We start from the raw sequence: 20,671 nt of genomic DNA on the forward strand, positions 1-20,671 counted from the left end.
CCAAAGTGCTGGGATTGTAGGCATGAGCCACTGTGCCTGGCCTGATGAGTGTGCATGGTGTTGTTTTTTCTTTTGAAGATTTCTCCTCTTCAATCCAGTCTCATTCAAGTTGGAGTGAGGCAGGGCTCCTGGTCTGGAGTCTCTTTTCTATCTGCTTTTACACCCTGCTGATTTCATCCTGACTCAGAACTTTAAATATCATTATAGGCCAATGACTCCTACATTTCTATTTCCAGCTAAATATTTCCACCTCATCGTGTCTAAAACTGAACTCCTAATCCCGTGCCACTTTCCCCAATTCAACTCATGGCAACGCATCCTTCCTATAAAACAAAACAAAATGTGGAGTGCTTTTTAATGTCCATCTTTAACACCCATATCTATTATGTCTTTTGGCTCTATCTTCCGAATACATCCAGAATCCAACCATATCTCACTACCTCTATTGCTAATACTCTGGGCTGAGCCACTGTCATCTCTCTTCAATGTTATTCTGCTTTTCTCCCTCTTCCTGTTCTCTTTTCTTTTAATTTCTTTTTTTTTTATTTATTTATTTATTTTGAGATGAAATGTCACTGTGTCACCCAGGCTGGAGTGCACTGGTGCGATCTAGGCTCACTGGAAACCCACCACCTCCTGGGCTCAAGCAATTCTCCTACCTCAGCCTCCTGAGTAGCTAGGATTACAGGCTTCCGCCACCATGCCTAGCTAATTTTTGTATTTTTAGTAGAAACAGGGTTTCACCATGTTGGCCAAGCTGGTCTCGAACGCCTGACCTCAAATTATCCACTCACTTCAGCCTCCCAAAGTACTGGGATTACAGGCGTGAACCACCGTGCCCAGCCAATACCTGTTCTCTTTTTAATACGACAGCCAGGGTTATCCTTTTAAGCTTCAGATTCTATCATTGTGCTCAAACCTTGCAGGGCTCCCCGTTTCGCTGAATGAAGACCCTAGGTGCTCAGGTTTCCCATCACCTCTCTAAACTCTTCTGCCTCTGTCTCTCCTTCACTCTGCTCCAGACACACTGGACTCCCTTGCTGGTTCTTTTTTTTTTTTTAATTGGCAAACAGGCGCGGTGGCTCACGCCTGTAATCCCAGAACTTTGGGAGGCCAAGGTGGGCGGATCACGAGGTTAAGAGATGGAGACCATCCTGGCTAACACAGTGAAACCCCGTCTCTACTAAAAATACAAAAAATTAGCCTGGCGTGGTGGCGGGCGCCTGTAGTCCTAGCTATTCCAGAGGCTGAGGCAGGAGAATGGCGTGAACCCGGGAGGCGGTGCTTGCAGTGAGCCGAGATCGCGCCACTGCACTCCATCCGGCCTGAGCGACAGCGAGACTCTGTCTCCAAAGAAAAAGACAAAGAAAAAAAGAAATTGGCAAACAAGCTCTTGTCTCAACGCTATTGTACTGACTGTTCACTCTGCCTAGAACTTCATCCCATATATCCATATGGCTCACTCCCCCATCTCCCTTCAACTCTACAAGAAGGCCTACTCTTTTTAAAATTGCAATGCACACTACCACTCTCTATACTCACCACCTCCCCTCCCACCTTACTCTGCTATTTTTTTCCATAGCATTATCTTATTATGTTTATTAATTGTATGTCCTCCACCTGACTGTAAACTCCACGAGGACAGGGATACTGTTAGGACAATGCCTGGCATGCATGAATCAGTGACTGAGGTATTGTGAGGGGATAGTCCCTCCAAGTCGGAGGAAATGAAGTCAGATGGCAGTAATTCTCCAGGATGCCACAAGAGGGCATCACCAGCCCTGACGTTGGTCTAAGGCAGTTCTGCTTTCCCCAAACTTATTTTGAGCCTCAGCTTTCCTCTTTGTGTACCTACAGAGGAGAGAAAAGTTAACAAAATATATTTATGTTTTGTTGTTATGTTTTCTTTAAAGCTAAATGGATTTCCTATTTTATTTTTGTTTTTATTTATTTATTTATTTATTTATTATTTTTGAGACGGAGTCTCGCTCTGTTGCCAGGCTGGAGTGCAGTGATGCAGTCTTGGCTCACTGCAACCTCTGCCTCCCGGGTCCAAGCGATTCTTCTGCCTCAGCCTCCCAAGTAGCTGGGATTACAGGCACGCGCCACCACGCCCAGCTAATTTTTGTATTTTTAGTAGAGATGGGGTTTCACCATGTTGGCCAGGCTGGTCTTGAACTCCTGATCTTGTGATCCACCCCCCTCGGCCTCCCAAAGTGCTGGGATTACAGGCGTGAGCCACCGCGCCCGGCCTTATTTTTTTATTTTATTTAATTCTCTTTTATTTAATTTATTTTCTTTTTTGAGACGGAGTCTCACTCTGTCTCCCAGGCTGGAGTGCAGTGGCGCAATCTCGGCTCACTGCAACCTCCGCCTCCTAGGTTCAAGGGATTATCCTGCTTCAGCCTCCCGAGTAGCTGGAATTACAGGCGCCTGCCACCATGCCCACGCCCAGCTAATTTTTGTATTTTTAGTAGAGACGGGATAGCACCATGTTGGCCAGGCTAGTCTTCAACTCCTAACCTCAAGTGATCCACCCGCCTTGGCCTCCCAAAGTGCTGGGATTACAGGTTCGTGAGCCACTGCGTCCACCGCGTCAGGCTGAGAGATCAAATCATTTTTAGTTTTTAGTCTTCTTTTTCTGGTCACTGTTTGGTTTTAGTTTTTAGTCTTGAAATGTTTTCTTTTGTATAATGGTAAAAAAAAAAAAAAAATAGTACCCCAGAACTTTTTTGGAAATTTTAATAATTGGGAAATCCAAAAATCTAGGAACCACTGGGCTAAAGTGATCATAATTTAAAAAAAAAAAAAAAAACCCTTTAAAAACTAAACTGGCCAAGCGGGAAGTGGTGGCTCACGGGAGGTTGAGGTGGGTGGATCACTTGAGGCCAGGAGTTTAAGGCTTCAGTGAGCTATAATCGTGCCACTGCACTCCCGACTGAGTGACACAGTGAGACCGTTTCTAGAATAAATTAATTAAAAACAAAAACACAAAACAAAACAAAATCTTGGCACGGTGGCTCATGCTTGTAATCCCAGCACTTTGGGAGGCCAAGCTGAGCAAATCAGCCTGGCCAAAGTAGTAAATGCCCATCTCTATTAAAACACAAAAACTAGCAGGAAATAGTACTGCACGCCTGTAACCCCAACTAGTTGGGAAACTAAACCAGAGATTGCTCACTGCAATCTAGTTTAAACCCCACTTCCATAAAAACAAAAAGGCAACATTTCCTCTATTACAATCCAAATAACAAGACGAAACCACTACGTCATACATACCAACAAATGCAAGACTTCAAAAATGCCACAACGCAAAACTTTGTATCTTACTTTAAAACAGTATTAACCAGCCCCACAAATATGAGGCCTCAAAAAATTGGTTCAAAACTCGGAATTGTTCCTCTCCACGGAAATCTTTAGTAAAAGGCGAAAGATTTATACGATTTGAAGAGAAACCAGAGTATATGTTGCAATACGTTGCACACAGTCCTCGGGGGACGGTCACTACTAGATTAGCAATGGTTACTATTAACCCAAAAGTGCTAGTGACTTCTATTTTTGTCTCAGACGATTGTATGAAAGGAGCTCCGTTATTATGGTAAAGGAAAAAAAGGTGAGGAAAAAAGGGAGAATCTCCTTTTAAAGTAGGACGTGTTCTGTGTGCAATGCATTGTGGGTATGTAAATGCGCTGAGTCACCACCCCCTCGGTTTCCACAAATACCCTAAATAGTTCGTTACTTTTTCTAGGCGTTAGGCCACCACCAGGGGGCAGAGCGGAAGCCAGATTTACAGATCTGTAGATGCCTGGTCCAACTAGACAGTGACTTTTATAATTGGCACTTAAAGTAAAAAAAAAAAAAAAAAAAATTAAGAGCCTTAAAATAATTGTATTCATAGGCCTGGCGCGGTGGCTCACGCCTGTAATCCCAGCACTTTGGGAGGCCGAGGCGGGCGGATCACGAGGTCAGGAGATCGAGACCATCCTGGCCAACATGGTGAAACCCCATCTCTACTAAAAATACAAAAATTAGCTGGGTGTAGTGGCGTGCGCATGTAGTCACAGCCACTTGGGAGGCTGAGACAGGAGAATTCCTTGAACCCAGGAGGCGGAGGCTGCAATGAGCCGAGACTGCGCCACTGCACTCCAGCCTGGGCAACAGGAGACTCCATCTCAACAAAAAAGAAAAGAAAAGAAAACCACATCATAGCAAATACTGAATTTTCTATCATCCCTCTACCTTCCACAGTATGTAACAAAGACTCCAAAAAGAGTAGCTTGAACAAGCAAGAAGTTTATTTTCACCTTACATGAAGGAAGCCTGGAGAAGAAATTCTGAGTTGTTACGGAGGTGTCAGGGCTTAGAACATGATACCCCAAAATATGGCACCTTGGCATACTGAGTATTTTAAGCCATCAAGGAAACTGAGAAAACTATATAAGCAGGAAGTTATTTTTGACCTTTTCCTTCTCTTCTCCCATGAAGACCTTCGTGTGACAAGTGTCCTGCCTTATGCCCACAGGGAATGAATGTCACACAGAGGCCAAGAATAGTCTGAACAAACAGGCTTTGCCAAGTACCCCCCTACCCATCCAGTTTATTACCATTCGATCATACACTTTTTTTTTTTTTTAAAGAGTCTCAATCTGTCGCCCAGGCTGGAGTCCAGTGGCGTGATCTCTGCTCACTGCAAGCTCCGCCTCCTGGGTTCATGCCATTCTCCTGCCTCAGCCTCCTGAGTAGCTGGGACTACAGGCGCCTACCACCACGCCTGGCTAATTTTTTGTATTTTTAGTAGAGATGAAGTTTCACTCTGTTAACCAGGATGATCTCGATCTCCTGACCTCGTGATCTGCCCGCCTTGGCCTCTCAAAGTGCTGGGATTTCAGGCGTGAGCCACTGCGCCCGGCCTTTTTTTTTTGAGCTAGCCACTTTTTTGGGAGGCAGTGTCTTGCTCTGTGTCCCAGGCTGGAGTGCAGTGGTGCAATCGAGGGCCACTGAAGCCTTGAACTCCTGGGATCAAGCAATCCTCCTGCCTCAGCCTCCCAAGTAGCTAGGACTACAGAAGCATACTACCACAGCTGGCTAATTTTAAAATTTTTTGTAGAGATGAAATCTTGCTATGCTGCCCAGGCTGGTCTTGAACTTCTGGCCTCAAGCAATCCTCCTGCCTTGGCCTCCCAAAGTGCTGGGGTTACAGGCATGAGCCACTGCAACTGGCCAGAAAATTTTTGATCATTCCTTTATTAGCTATTAAAGCAAATGAAATGATCAAAAATTTACTAAATATTCTAAAATTTACAAAAAATTTTACTAAAAATTTACTAAATTTTCTTGTGCCAGTTGTGACATTTTTGACATTTTTTTTCTAGAAATGTAGAAACTTATTCACACAACAAGAAGTATGGAGACAGGTGGATCAGGAGGTCAGGAGATCAAGACCATCCTGGCTAACATGGTGAAACCCCATCTCTACTAAAAATACAAAAAATTAGCTGGGCATGGTGGCACACGCCTGTAATCCCAGCTACTTGGGAGAATTGCTTGAACCCGGGAGGCAGAGGTTGCAGTGAGCTGAGGTCGCGCCACTGCACTCCAGCCTGGGCGACAGAGCAAGACTCCCTCTCAAAAAAAAAAAAAAAAAAAAAAAAAGACATATGGAGATAGAAATTAAAAATGTATATATATGGAAGTAGGTAGTTGCTAGCATTGGTTCAACTACTGAACCATCAAGAACCCTCTTAGGCTCTTCCTGCTGTACTTGGCTGTCCTGAGCATGTTGGCTTTTAACCAAATTACTGTCTTCTGCCTCATGATCACAAGGCAGCTGTCACAACTCCAGAAAGAACATCCCATGTCCAAGGCAAGAAAAAAGAAATGACACCAGGAAAGCATTTTCTGTGATTCCCTTTTAATAGAAAAACAACAAATCTTGCCCACAAGCCCCCAGAACTCTCCTGCTTACATCTCATTGGCCAGAACTGTGTCCCATGGCCAGCTCTAATTGCATGGGAGTATGGGAAAGGAAGTATAGCAACTATAAAGCTTTTTCAGTCTCTAATGTGGAGATGATTTAGGAAGAAGGGGGTTGGGAATACCTGCTGAATTAACCATCAACAGTGTATGTCACACACAGTTGGTTCATTTGTTTTCTATCCTGTTTTCTTTATCCCTTCCTGATGTCTTTTGGGTGAATCCTCACCCTTGATCCTGTTACTCCTCATTTCATTTTGGCTGTAAACATTCTGCTATTCAATTCATGTATGGATTTCAACTATTAAATTTTTCAAACCTGGTATTTTCAGTTGCTTCTTCCTGCCTTAACAATATCCTTCCTTATCGTTTGAAGATGTTCATTATGCTTATTTCTTTTTTCTTTTTTTGAGATGGAGTTTGGTTCTTGTTGCTCAGGCTGGAGTGCAGTGGTGCAGTCTTGGCTCACTTCAATCTCCGCCTCCCGGGTTCAAGCGATTCTCCTGACTCAGCCTCCCTCCTGAGTAGCTGGGATTACAGGCGCCTGCTACCACACCCGGCTAATTTTTGTAATTTTAATAGAGATGAGATTTCACCATGTTGGCCAGATCAAGTGATCTGCCCGCCTCAGCCTTCCAAAGTGCTGGGATTACAGGCATGAGCCACCACGCCCAGCCCATTAGGCTTATTTCAAACTGTCAGATCTATTAATTCTGCTTCCTCTTAATATCAGTTTCTGGCCAGATGTGGTGGCTCAAGCCTGTAATCCCAGTATTTTGGGAGGCTGAGGCAGGCAGATCACCTGAGGACAGGATTTTGAGACAGGCCTGGCCAACATGGCAAAACCCCGTCTCTACTGAAAATACAAAAATTAGCCAGGTGTGGTGGTGGGCACCTATCGTCCCAGCTACTCAGGATTCTGAGGCAGGAGAATCGCTTGAACCCGGGAGGCAGAGGGTGCAGTGAGCCAAGATCATGCCACTGCACTCCAGCTCAAAAAAACACTCTGTCTCAAAAAAACAAAAACAAAAACAAAAATCCCAGCATTTTGGGAGGCTGAGGCAGGAGAATTGCTTGAATCCGGGAGGTGGAGCTTGCAGTGAGCTGAGATCATGCCACTGCACACCAGCCTGGGTCACAGACTGAGACTCCGTCTCAAAAAAAAAAAAAAAAAAAAAAAAATTAGTTTCTCAGTTTGTCATTTTCCTATTATTGCAAATGTGTTCCCCTTTGACTTCACATCACCTTGGGGGCATCAGTGATTGTGACAGGGGAAAACAAAAGCCCAGAACCCAGGATACACAGTATAGGAGGAGGTATGGAGATTATGTCTAAAGTCGGGTATATTCCTACGTGGCCAGGCTAAGGTGCTGAGACAGCGCTGCTGGTTTTCCGCCTCACAGTGGCAATGGGGCAGTTAATGACCCACCCACGGCCTTGGGGGATAAGAGTGGCATATGGAGGGAGGGGCGATGGTGAGCACAACTAAAGAGCTCTCCCTCAGCCTCCCCCGCATGTCGGGGTGTCTGACCCTCTTCCACTCTGGCTGCAGTCACAGTCTCCCCACAACTGGCTCCTGGCCACCTTCTTCTCTTTTTTTGAGACGGAGTCTTGCTCTGCCACCCAGGCTGGAGTGCAGTGGTGCAATCTCAGCTCACTGCAACCTCTGCCTCCCGGGTTCAAGCAATTATCCTGCCTCAGCCCCCAAGTAGCTGGGATTATAGGCACGTGCCACCACACCCAGCTAATTTTTTGGATTTTTTTTTTTTTTTTTTTTTTGAGACAGAGTCTCGCTGTGTCGCCCAGGCTGGAGTGCAGTGGCGCAATCTCTGCTCACTGCAAGCTCCGCCTCCCAGGTTCACGCCATTCTCCTGCCTCAGCCTCTCCGAGTAGCTGGGACTACAGGCGCCCGCCACCACGCCCGGCTAATTTTTTTGTATTTTTAGTGGAGACAGGGTTTCACCGTGGTCTCGATCTCCTGACCTCGTGATCCGCCCGCCTCGGCCTCCCAAAGTGCTGGGATTACAAGCGTGAGCCACCGCGCCCGGCCTTTGGATTTTTATTAGAGACGGGGTTTCACTGTGTTAGCCAGGACAGTCTCGATCTCCTGACCTTGGGATCCACCTGCCTCAGCCTCCCAGAGTGCTGGGATTACAGGCGTGAGCCACCGCACCTGGCCATTTTTTTTTTTTTTTTTTTTTGAGATAGAGTCTCTGTCTCCTAGGCTGTAGTGCAGTGGTGTGATCTCAACTCACTGCAACTTGCAACTCCCGCCTTCTGGGTTCAGGCGATTCCTGTGCCTCAGCCTCCCGAGTAGCGGGGATTACAGTTGTGTGCCATCACACCCAGCTAATTTTTATATTTTTAGTAGAGACAGGGTTTCACTATGTTGGCCAGACTGGTCTTGAACTCCTGGCCTCAAGTGATTCTCCTGCCTCAGCCTCCCAAAGTGCTGGGATTACAGGTGTGAATCAACACAGCTGGCCCACCTTCTTTTTTTCTTCTGAAACAGGGTCTCATTCTGTCCCCCAGGCTCAAGTGCAGCTGCACGATCATAGCACACTGCAGCCTCGAACTCCCCAGGCCTAGGTGATCCTCCCACCTCAGTCTCCTGAGTAGCTGGGACTACAGGCATCTGGCACCACACCCAGCTAATTTTTGTATTTTTTGCAGAGCTGGGGGTCTCACTGTGTCACCCAGGGTGGTCTGGATCTGCTGAGCTCAAGCAATCTGCCTGTCTTGGCCTCCCAAAGTGCTGGGATTACAGGTATGAGCCACTGCATCCAGCTTAGTCCATTTTCTGTTGCTACAACAAAATACTGGAGACTGGGTAATTTATAATGAACATAAATTTATTTCATTCATGGTTCTGGAGGCTGAGAAGTCCAAGAGCATGGTGCTTGGATCTTGTGAGGGCCTTTTTGCTGCATTATAACATGGCAGAGAGCATAACATAGTGACAGCGCAAGAGCGTGTCAGCTCAAGTCTCTCTTCTTCTTATAAAGCTACCAATTCCATCACAGGGCCCCATCTTGATGACTTTATTAATCCTAATTACCTCCCAAAGGCCCCACCTCCAAATGCCATCAATATGTGAATTGGGGGATTAAGTTTCCAGCACATGAAATTTGGGGGACTCTTACCACAGCATATCCCTAAACAATATTCCATCTATTCTTGTCTCTCTAGTCTGGTTCTCACCCTCAATAGTTCACCAAGACTGCACAAGGTCAGCAATGACTTAGGTGCTAATAAATCCAAAGGATACTAGAATATCCTCATCTTATTTGGCCTCTGAGTAGCTCTCCAGAGTTACTTTCACCTTCTTCATTCTATCCCTTGACTTCTAAGGAACTCCCCCCCAACTCTTTTGTTTTCTTCATCCCTTCAAACCACCCTAATCCCATCTCCTTTGCTGGATCCTCCTCCCCCGCCCTGCCTCAAAATATTGGCAAGTCCCATGGCTCAATTATACATGTTCTTCTCATCTCCATCTATACTCTTTCCCTAGATAGTATTCAGCTCATGACTCCAAATACCATCTACATAACGCAGACTGCCAAATCTCAATCTCTCGCTTTGACCTCTACCTTAGCTCCCAGTTTGTATATCCAACTGCTCAGTTGACACCTACACTCAGATGTCTTGTAGACATCTCAAATTCAAAATGAACAAAATAAAACCCTGGACTTAACCCCCAACTCATTCCTTCACAATCCCACTCTCCCTTTTCAGGACATGGTCCATCATCCAGCCAGGTGCTGTAGCCAGAAACCAGGAGTCATCCATGACCACCCCTGTCATTCACATCCAACTCATCAGCAAAACCCATTCACTTCACTTCCCAAACATGGGGTATCTTGAATCAATTGTCTCAGCCATAGTTCCAATCCAGTATCACTACCCTGGCCTATGACAGCATAATCTCTTGCCTACTAAGCGGTCTCTGCCCTCTGTCTTGCCCCTTTCAAATCTACTCTCCACACAATAGCAAGTTTGACTGACATAAAAGTAAAATGTAGGCTGGGCACAGTGGCTCACACCTGTAATCCCAGCACTTTGGGAGGCCGAGGCGGGCGGATCACCTGAGGTCGGGAGTTCACGACCAGCCTGACCAACATGGTGAAACCCCGTCTCTACTAAAAATACAAAATTAGCCGGGCATGGTGGTGCATCCCTGTAACCCCAGCTACTTTGGAGGCTGAGGCAGGAGAATTGCTTGAACCTGGGAGGTGGAGATCGCACCATTGCACTCCAGCCTGGACAACAAGAGTGAAACTCTGTCTCAAAAAAAAAGTAAAATGTAAATCAGATCTTGTTAGTCCCCTGCTTAAAACTTTTCAATGATTTCTCATTAGCACAAAAGCCAAAATTATTACTACAGGCCACAAGATGCTCAATGATTTTGCCCCTCCCCACCTCTTCAACTTCTTCTGATGTTCCTCTCCCCCATTGCCTTCCAGCCATCAGTTCTTCAAACAAGACCTTTCCTGGCTGGGCACAGTGGTTCACGCCTGTAATTCCAGCATTTTGGGAGGCTGAGGCAGGCAGATCGTCAAGAACAGGAGGCCGGGCTTGGTGGTTCACATATGTAATCCTAGCACTTTGGGAGGCGAAGGAGGGAGGATCTTTGAGCCCAGGAGTTCAAGATCAGCCTGGGCAACATAGCAAGACACTGTCTCTAAATAAAAAAAAAAAAAAGAAAAGAAAAGAGGACAGGAACTATGTGTCTAGTTTATTATCTCCATTTCCTGGTACCATGCCTAGCACGTGGTAGACTTCACTCAATAAATATCTGGTGAATCAGTGTCTTCCTGGAAATTTACACATAACTCCTTGAATGAGGCAACATGCTTCTCCACCGTGCAATAAGAAAAACTAAGTCAAGTTTCTAACCTGTGGTTTTGTTTTGCTTAGAGAACAGGGTCTTGGCTATGTTGCCCTGTCTGGTCTTGAACTTCTGATCTCGAGTGATCACTCCCAGCTCTCCCTTCCTAAGTGTTGGGATTAACAGGAGTGAGCCACCGCGCCTGGCCAAGTCTCCAACTTGCTCGAGGTCACTGAACTAGCAATTGAAGAAGCTACGATTCGAACCCATGTCTGTAGGATCCCAGGGCCCTCACTCTCAAATACATACTGAGGTTTCCCAGTTTTCGGGAACCCCGCAGTACAAGGTGACCAAGGACAATACCAAGAAGTGGGAGCCCCAGACGCCGCGGAGCGGCGAAATTCCCAGAAGGCACAGCGCTCGGGGGTGTGGCCAGACGCATGGGCGGTGCCGGGCGTTGGAAGATGGTTCGGAACTGCGTATCCCCCAAGGCTAGTCAGGGCGCTGCTGACTGGCGGAAGCGAGGGCGGAGACAGCGGGATGACGTTTTAAGGACGCTTGCGCGCGGGATTTAAACTGCGGCGGTTTACAAGGCGTTAAGACTTCGTAGGGTTAGCGAAATTGAGGTTTCTTGGTATTGCGCGTTTCTCTTCCTTGCTGACCCTCCGAATGGCCATGGAGTCGTCGCTTCAGGCTCGCCTGTTTCCCGGTCTCGCTATCAAGATCCAACGCAGTAACGGTGAGGAGCGGGGTCCCTAGGTCAAGGGGACTCGTGAGCGGTGAGACGACTGAAATTACTGCCCCTCCCCGGACACACAAATAGGCTCTCACTCTCTTTCTCTCCCTCCCTCCTTTTCACACGCACTCACTCCGGGTCTCTGCACTGGCAGTCATTCTTCCCTACACAGGGATGAGAGTCCCTGCGCTGGACGTGGGTCCCTTTCGCAGTCCTCCGGGAGTGGGCGGACCTTCTCCAAGGCTGGTAGACCTCCCAGGGAAGTTGGGGCTTCTAAATTCACTTCCCTTCCAAAATTCTCCCCTGAAAATGCCCTGCTCTTATGGGGACCTCGGTCTTCTGGCCCCTCTACTCTCGAATAAATATTGCGCTGTTGGGGTATGTTAGGTAAACGGGACAGACAAGATCCCTGCTCTTGAGGAGCTTGTAGTCGCTCTCTCTTTTGCTTAAGCAGGTATCGCAGTTCTGGCAGGTCTGATACCCGTGTCATTAGGGAAATGGACAGATATGACCGCCAGAAATGAGTTAGGAAAACCCCAAAAGGGCCAGATCCTCAATGCTATGTTAAGGAAAAGTTCATCTAAGGGTTATAGGGAATCCTCTGCTCAAACATACCTTTTGTGTGTTCTCTTCTGTAGGCCCTCTTTTTTTGTAGGCTCTCTTAAGTAGGGGTGAATCCTTATCCCATGCAGCTCAATTTAAAAACCTGTCCCCTGCCCACCTCACTGTGGATATTCTAAGGGTGAAGCCCAGGAGATTTATTTTTTATTTTTTTTAAATAAAATGATTTTATTTAGTTTTTTTGTAAATATGAATATAGTTGGCAAAAACCAAACCAAAACAGAATAAAACCAAAAAATGACAGTTACATGATTGATCATGCCCAAGTACAACAGCATTTATTAGTAGAATATAAAAAATAAATTTTATGGCCGGGTGCCATGGCTCATGCCTGTAACCCCAGCACCTTGGGAGGCCGAGGCGGGTGGATCACCTGAGGTCAGGAGTTCGAGACCAGCCTGATCAACGTGGAGAAACCCCGTCTCTACTAAAAACACAAAATTGGCCGGGTGTGCTGGCGCATGCCTGCAATCCCAGCCACTCAGGAAGGCCAAGGCAGGAGAATTGCTTGAACCTGGGAGGCAGAGGTTGCAGTGAGCCGAGATCATGCCATCGCAGTCCAGCCTGGGCAACAAGAGCGAAACGCCATCTCTAAATAAATAAATAAATAAATAAAATTAAAAGTAGTAAAATATGTTATTATTATTGTTATTTATTTATTTTTTTTGAGACGGAGTCTTGCTCTGTCACCCAGGCTGGGGTGCAGTGGTGTGATCTTGGCTCACTGCAACCTTCGTCTCCCAGGTCCAAGCGATTCTCCTGCCTTAGCCTCCCAAGTAGCTGGGATTACAGGCGCCCACCACCACGCCCGCCCAATTTTTTATATTTTCAGCAGAGACAGGATTTCACTGTGTTGGCCAGGCTGGTCTTGAATGCCTGACCCCGTGATCCACCCGCCTTGGCCTTCCAAAGTGCTGGGATTAAGGCGTGAGCCACTGCGTCTGGCCTAAAAATTTTATTATTTTTATGTGCTTTTTTCCCCCCAGCTTTGACTCTCTGGATGCTTTTGAAAGTTTGAGTTCCTAAGAAATTCCACAGCTAGAGGCCAGGAGATTTATTTGTTTCTCTTAGTTGTTTTTTTTTTTTTTTTTTAAGGCAGCTGCCTGTTCCTTCAGGTTAACTCCACTTTGGGAATCTCTGTGGAATCTTAGAAGTGAAGCTCTCAGGAAAGAGATGGGTAACTCTTTTTTTTTTCATACTTGATAGGCTTAATTCACAGTGCCAATGTAAGGACTGTGAACTTGGAGAAATCCTGTGTTTCAGTGGAATGGGCAGAAGGAGGTGCCACAAAGGGCAAAGAGGTAGGTTCTATGATAATTCCTCTACCACATTTAATGTTTTCCTACATAAAGGATCTGTGCAGAAGTGGAATCTGTGAGAGCCTAGTTTCTGATGCTGTGCTCTTCTCACTCACGCCTAGCACTTTGGGAGGCTGAGGCGGGCAGATCACCTGAGGTCAGGAGTTCGAGACCATCCTGGCCAACATGGCGAAACCTGTCTCTACTGAAAATGCAAAAATTAGCCGGTCGTGGTGGTGCATGCTTGTAATCCCAGCTACTCGGGAGGCTGAGGCAGGAGAATTGCTTAAACCCGGGAGGCGGAGGTTGCAGTGAGCCGAAACTGTGCCACTGCACTCCAGCCTGGGCAACAGAGCGAGAATCTGTCTCAAAAAAAAAAAAAAAAAAAAAATGGCTGGGTGCGGTGGCTCTTGCCTCTAATCCTGACACTTTGAGAGGCCTCATCTGGAGGATTGCTTGAGCCCAGGAGTTCGAGACCAGCCTGGGAAAAATGTTGAGACCTTGTCTCTACAAAAAATAAAAAATTAGCAGGGCGTGGTGGCTCACGCCTCTGGTTCCAGCTACTCTGGAAGCTGAGGTGGGAGGATTGATTTAGCCTGGGAGGTTGAGACTGCATTGAACCATGATCGAGCCACTGCACTCTGGCCTGGGTGACAGAGTGAGACCTTTCCTCAAAAAAAAAAGGTCTTCTTGGCTGGGCACAGTGGCTCACATGTATAATCCCAGCACTTTGGGAGGCCGAGGCGGGCAGATCACTTTGAGCTCAGGAGTTCAAGACCAGGCTGGGCAACATGACAAAACCTCATTTCTACAGAAAATACAAAAAACATTAGCCGGGCATGGTGGTGCATGCCTGTGGTCCCAGCTACTCTGGAGGCTGAGGCTGGCGAATCGCTGGAGTCTGGGAAAGCACAGGTTTCAGTGAGCTGAAATTGCGCCACTGCTCTCCAGCCTCCCGGGCAACAGAATGAGGACTTGTCTCAAAAAAAAAAAAAAAAAACCCAAAAGAATGGTCCCCTTCCAGATGCATTGGGATTTTATTTAGTCAGGTCCATTCTAAATTGAAGCAATCAATAGTTTTCTGGTATGTTTGTAGAAGGCAAACTGCAGCCAGGCGCGGTGGCTCACGCCTCTAATCCCAGCACTTTGGGAGGCCGAGGTGGGCGGATCACCTGAGATCAGGAGTTCCAGACCAGCCTGGCCAACATAGGGAAACCCCCATCTCTACTAAAAATACAAAAATTAGCTGGGCGTGGTGGCACGGGCCTGTAATCCCAGCTACTTGGGAGGCTGGGGCGGGAGAATCACTTGAACCCGGGATGCAGAGGTTGCAGTGAGCTAAGATCACGCCAGTGCACTCCAGCCTGGGCGACAGAGTGAAACTCCATCTCAAAAAAAAAAAAAAAAAAGAGACGGCCGGGCGCGGTGGCTCACGCCTGTAATCCCAGCACTTTGGGAGGCCGAGGTGGGTGGATCACAAGGTCAGGAGATCGAGACCATGCTGGCTAACACAGTGAAACCCTGTCTTTACTAAAAATACAAAAATTAGCCGGGCATGGTGGCGGGCGCCTGTAGTCCCAGCTACTCGGGAGGCTGAGGCAGGAGAATGGCATGAACGCGGGACGTGGAGCTTGCAGTGAGCCAAGATGGCACCACTGCACTCCATCCAGCCTGGGCAACAGAGCGAGACTCCATCTCAAAAAAAAAAAAAAAAAAAGCAAACTGCACAGAATTTTAGGTTTTAGAAAACTTTGCTTGCCCAAGCTAAGTTCTGCATGCACACTACCTGTGATATCAGTTTGGTGAATGAAATCAATAACCTGGTTGAGGAGACAAAAATACCTTTCTGAATCACCAACTAACAGAAGGCAACTTGTGATGAATGGCACAGATGAGCATTGCTAGAGCAGCTCAGAGGTGGAAACTTGCTGAGAATGGGCTGGGCCTGGAGGGTAGAGTGTGAAGGCTTAGCTGAAGCAGCAAGATGGCACACATGGGGACCATGAAGAAGCTGGCCACAAGCAGTGCAAGGCCCAGGATGCTTGGCAGCAGCAAAACAGCTGAAAAAGGAGATAAAGGTCTTCATGTCTGGCACTGAGCTGGTTAGGTTTTCTTCTGTAGGCAGTGGGGAACCTTGGAAGGACTTTGAGGAGAGCACTGTGACTAAGACATTTCTGTTCTAGTGGCATTGTGGTGTAGTGGAAAGGTCACTGGGCTAGGAGTATGAAAACCTGGATTCTAGTCTGGCTCTGCCACTGCTTTGTGTTCTCAGGCATGTTCTGCCCCTCTTCGAAGTTTAATTTCCTCATCTATAAAGTGAGGATGATAATGTCTACCTCACAGGGTTGTTGTGAGGATTTACTCAGCACATTTTTTGGACTGCTTCCAAAATGCTAGACACTTATTGGGTGCTAGGGATACAGAGGTGAAGGAGACAGACTCTTGGACTCTCTTCCATGGAGCTTAATAAAATAATACATGTAGCTGGGCACAGTACCTATAATCTCAGCACTTTGGGAGGCTGAGGCAGGAGGACCTCTTGAGGCCAGGAGTTTGAGTCCATACTGGGCAAATAAGGCAAGACCTCATCTCTACTAAAAATAAAAAGCAATTAGCCAGTCATAGTGGCTTGCACCTGTGGTCCCAGCTACTCCAGAGGCTAAGGCAGGAGGATTGCCTGAGTCCAGGAGTTCAAGGCTACAGTGAGCCACTACACTCCAGCCTGGGTGACAGAGTGAGACCCTGTCTCAAAAACAAATAAATGAAAAAGATAAAACACGCAAAAAGCTTGCTTAGCATAGTACGTATAGTAGAGATATTTATGTGGTATATTTGAGAAACAAAAGGATTGAATACTTTCCATTATCTGCCTCTAAAGAATCAAGAGGTTCCTAAAATTCCTATCAACTAGCTATTATCAGTCCTTTGTGATTTGTTTTTGTTGTTTGTTTAGAAATATATCCCTTGTCTTACCTCAGCTCAAATACTGCTTTTGGAATAAGATCCAAACTTCTTAGTGGGGCATTCAGAGCCTTTTCAAGCTCTGATCTTTTTTTTTTTTTTTTTTTGAGACGAAGTCTCACTCTGTCACCAGGCTGGAGTGCAGTGGCACGATCTCCCTCAGTGAGCCAATTTTGGCTCACTACAACCTCCATCCCCCAGGTTCAAGCAGTTCTCCTACCTCAGTCTCCCAAGTAGCTGGGATTACAGGCACCTGCCACCACACCCAGCTAATTTTTGTATTTTTAGTAGAGACAGGGTTTCACCATGTTGACCAGGCTGGTCTCAAACTCCTGACCTCAAGTGATCTGGCCGTCTCGGCCTCCTAAAGTGCTGGGATTACAGGCATGAGCCACCGCACCTGGCTCAAGCTCTGATTCTAATCACCCTTTTTCTTTGTACCACACACTCTTCTTCCACATATCCTATGCCCTGGCAAATGAGGCAGTTTACTGCTCTGTGACTGCCTAATTCCCTGCTGCCTTTACACTTTTTCCTTTCTCCTGGAATGTTCACCCTGAATTATCAACATGAGAATCAGTTGATTGTCAGAGCAAGGCTTAAAACTCTGATTTTTGCGGGGCGTGGTGGCTCACGCCTGTAATCCCAGCACTTTGGGAAGCTGAAGCAGGCAGATCATGAAGTCAGGAGTTCAAGACCAGCCTGGCCAATATAGTGAAACCGCATCTCTACTAAAAATGCAAAAACTTAGCCAGGCGTGGTGGTGCGCACCTGTAGTCCCAGCTACTCAGGAGGCAGAGGCAGAGGCAGAAGAATCGCTTGAACCAGGGAGGTGGAGGTTGCAGCGAGCTGAGATTGCGCCATTGCACTCTAGCAGCCTGGGTGACAGAGTGAGATTCCATCTAAAAAAAGCCAGGTGCGGTGGCTCATGCCTGTAATCCCAGCACTTCGGGAGGCTGAGGTGGACGGATCACCTGAGGTCAGGAGCTCAAGACCAGCCTGGCCAACGTGGTAAAACCCTGTCTCTACTAAAAATACAAAATTAGCTGGGCATAGTGGCACATGCCTGTAATCTCAGCTACTCAGGAGGCTGACGCAGGAGAATCGCTTGAACCTGGGAGGCGGAGGTTCCACTGAGCCGAGATCATGCCACTGCACTCCAGCCTGGGCACCAAGAGTGAAACTCCATCTCAAAAAAAAAAACACTCTGGTTTTCTTTGTTGTTTATGCTCTCTGTAGTTTAGGGGTTGGAAATGGGGGAGTATGTACCAAGAGTCTCGCTGTCCCAGAAGTGTGGATAGAAGTGTGATTACTGAAGTGCTTGCCAGCTTTTGCATTTAGTGATTCTATCCTCCTTTTTTTTTTTTTAATCTCATTCTGCTTTGATTTCCTTTGTGCATATGACTTATAATCCCCATTAGAAATTGAGCTCATGGTGGCAGGGGTTATATATGTCTTTTTTTTTTTTTTTTTTTTTTTTTTTTTTTTTTTTTTTTTTTTTTTGAGACGGAGTCTCGCTCTGTCGCCCAGGCTGGAGTGCAGTGGCGCAGTCTCGGCTCACTGCAAGCTCCGCCTCCCGGGTTCACGCCATTCTCCTGCCTCAGCCTCTCCGAGTAGCTGGGACTACAGGCGCCCGCCACCACGCCCGGCTAATTTTTTTGTATTTTTAGTAGAGACGGGGTTTCACCGTGGTCTCGATCTCCTGACCTTGTGATCCGCCCGCCTCGGCCTCCCAAAGTGCTGGGATTACAAGCGTGAGCCACCGCGCCCGGCCTTTTTTTTTTTTAAGACAGCATTTCGCTCTTGTTGCCCAGGCTGGAGTGCAATGGTGCTATCTCGGCTTACTGCAACCTCCGCCTCCGGGGTTCAATCAATTCTTCTGCCTCAGCCTCCCGAGTAGCTGAGATTACAGGCACGCGCCACACCTGACTAATTTTGTATTTTTAGTAGAAATGGGGTTTTTCCATGTTGGTCAGGCTGGTCTCGAACTCCCGACCTCAGGTGATCTGCCCGTCTCAGCCTCCCAAAGTGCTGGTATTACAGGCGTGAGCCACTACGCCTGGCCTATATATGTCTTAATTCATGTTTGAGTACCTTCCCCCTGCAGGCTGCTGTCTTCGTGGTGCCTAACAAATGTTTGAATAGGCAGCTAATAACTACAGGTTTCTTTTTTTTTTGAGACGGAGTCTCACTCTGTTGCCTAAGCTGGAGTGCAGTGGCGCGATCTCGGCTCACTGCAAGCTCCACCTCCCAGGTTCACGCCATTCTCCTGCCTCAGCCTCCTGAGTAGCTGGGATTACAGGCGCAAGCTGCCACGCCCAGCCAACTTTTTGTATTTTAGTAGAGACGGGGTTTCACCATGTTGCCCAGGCTGGCCTCGAACTCCTGAGCTCAGGTAATCCGCCTACCTCAGCCTCCCAAAGTGCTGGGATTACAGGCATGAGCCACCGCGCCCAGTCCTGCAGGTTTCATCTCTAGGCAGTAAAGCCCTCACCCTGGAGTACATGCTTCAGCTCTGTCACATTTTGAAATACAAATAACAAAGTTGGGATAAATTTGATATGTCTGAACCTGTTGTAAAGTTATCCTGGTGAAGTTTGAGTTGTTCCTGGAGGGTTGCAGGACTCTTGATGATGTAAACTTAGAATTGTGACCTCATTGCAGGCATCAACAGGAAATAGGTAAGGCTTGGGCAGGAAGCCGTAACTGGGGAAGAAGTTTCTGGGCCCAGAAGAAAATGTAGGTAGTCTTAGGGTTAGGTAGCAGCTGTTGGGAACTTGCCCCTGCCCATGAGATCCTAAAGGGCCTCCATTTGACTCTCACCAGACAGTTAGAACTTGTTTCCTCTTCCGTGTCAGCCATCAAGAGGTGCTTGGGGGGCTGTGCCCAGCAGGACCTCACTGCCCAGCAGAACAGCAGGGGAGCCAAGTGGCCTAAATCTGCTGTGGAGTACCCGACTGTTTGCCTGCCTGTCTGCCCTCCTCTTCACCTCATTCTCATCACTGATGTCTACCATTGGCTTGGAAATCAGAAACCCATATCCATCTAGATAGTAAACCATTATTAAGGAGTAACTGTTTGTTTTATAGCTATTCATACTTAGTGGAACTTAAAGTTGGTAAGGTTTGAATTTAGGGGAACCCCTGTCTATAGAAATGTATTTGGTTTTTTTTATGTTGTTTTTTTTGTTTGTTTTTTGTTTGTTTGTTTGTTTTTTGTTTTTTGAGACAGTCTTGCACTGTTGCCCAGGCTGGAGGGTAGTGTCACAATCTCAGCTCAATGCAACCTCCGCCTCCCAGATTCCAGCGATTCTCCCGCCTCAGCCTGGGGGGGCCAGGCACAGTGGCTCACACCTGTAATCCCAGCCCTTTAGGAGGCCAAGGTGGGGAGATCACCTGAGGCCAGTAGTTTGAGACCATCCTGGCCAACATGGTGAAACCGTGTCTCTACTAAAAATACAAAAATTAGCTAGGCGTGGTGGTGCGTGCCTGTAGTCCCAGCTACTCGGGAGGCTGAGGCAGGAGAATTGCTTGGACCCAGGAGGCAGAGGTTGCATTGAACCGAGATCGCACCACTGCCCTCCAGCCTGGGCGACAGAGCAATACTCTGTCTCAAAAAAAAAAAAAAAAAAGAAAAAAAAAAAAAGAAATGTATTTGGATTGAACAATGTTGTTTCTTTTTTTGAGACGGAGTCTCGCTCTGTTGCCCAGGCTGGAGTGCAGTGGCGCAATCTCGGCTCACTGCAAGCTCCGCCTCCCAGGTTCACGCCATTCTCCTGCCTCAGCCTCTCCAAGTAGCTGGGACTACAGGCGCCCGCCACCACACCTGGCTAATTTTTTTTGTATTTTTAGTAGAGACAGGGTTTCACCATGGTCTCAATCTCCTGACCTCATGATCCGCCCGCCTCAGCCTCCCAAAGTGCTGGGATTACAAGCGTGAGCCACCGCGCCCGGCCACACAATGTTGTTTCATTGAAACTTTTACTTGCTCCTTGCAGATTGATTTTGATGATGTGGCTGCGATAAACCCAGAACTCTTACAGCTTCTTCCCTTACATCCGAAGGACAATCTGCCCCTGCAGGAAAATGTAACAATCCAGGTAGGTGCCTGTCATCTGGCTGCAGCCAGTGCCCCAGAGAATTCACTTTGCTTATTGACTCTTTGCTGATTGATTGTCTGGCATTTTAGCATGGTACACGGGCCCAGGATAGGCCCTTGAGAATTGATAAGAGCCATATATTGTGACAATTTGAT

The 20,671-nt window shown here is 47.1% G+C and overlaps 1 protein-coding gene and 1 non-coding gene across 6 annotated transcripts in view; one reads left to right on the forward strand and one right to left on the reverse strand.

The window, feature by feature from the left end:
* Window positions 1-3,348: 3,348 nt before the first annotated feature.
* Window positions 3,349-3,464, reverse strand: LOC116474084 (U5 spliceosomal RNA). Its single transcript, XR_004249599.1, has one exon. It is a non-coding gene; the product is annotated as a U5 spliceosomal RNA (small nuclear RNA).
* A 7,893-nt stretch (window positions 3,465-11,357) lies between these two features.
* The window catches only part of KIF2C (kinesin family member 2C), a 30,900-nt gene continuing 21,586 nt past the window's right edge, over window positions 11,358-20,671 (forward strand). For 2 of the 5 annotated variants that reach the window (XM_032160624.2, XM_032160625.2), the window contains exons 1-3: window positions 11,358-11,540; window positions 13,365-13,459; window positions 20,415-20,516. In XM_032160624.2, the coding sequence (XP_032016515.1) occupies window positions 11,471-11,540; window positions 13,365-13,459; window positions 20,415-20,516 (267 nt within the window). In that variant the 5' untranslated portion in view covers window positions 11,358-11,470. Of the gene's footprint in view, window positions 11,541-13,364; window positions 13,460-19,102; window positions 19,157-19,184; window positions 19,286-19,397; window positions 19,536-20,414; window positions 20,517-20,671 lie in introns of those variants that run through there. The other 3 variants (XM_058442408.1, XM_058442410.1, XM_058442409.1) reach the window with 3 other exon arrangements.

This window comes from Hylobates moloch, unplaced genomic scaffold, assembly GCF_009828535.3.
Source record: "Hylobates moloch isolate HMO894 unplaced genomic scaffold, HMol_V3 SCAFFOLD_8, whole genome shotgun sequence".
Taxonomy (NCBI): Eukaryota; Metazoa; Chordata; class Mammalia; order Primates; family Hylobatidae; genus Hylobates; species Hylobates moloch.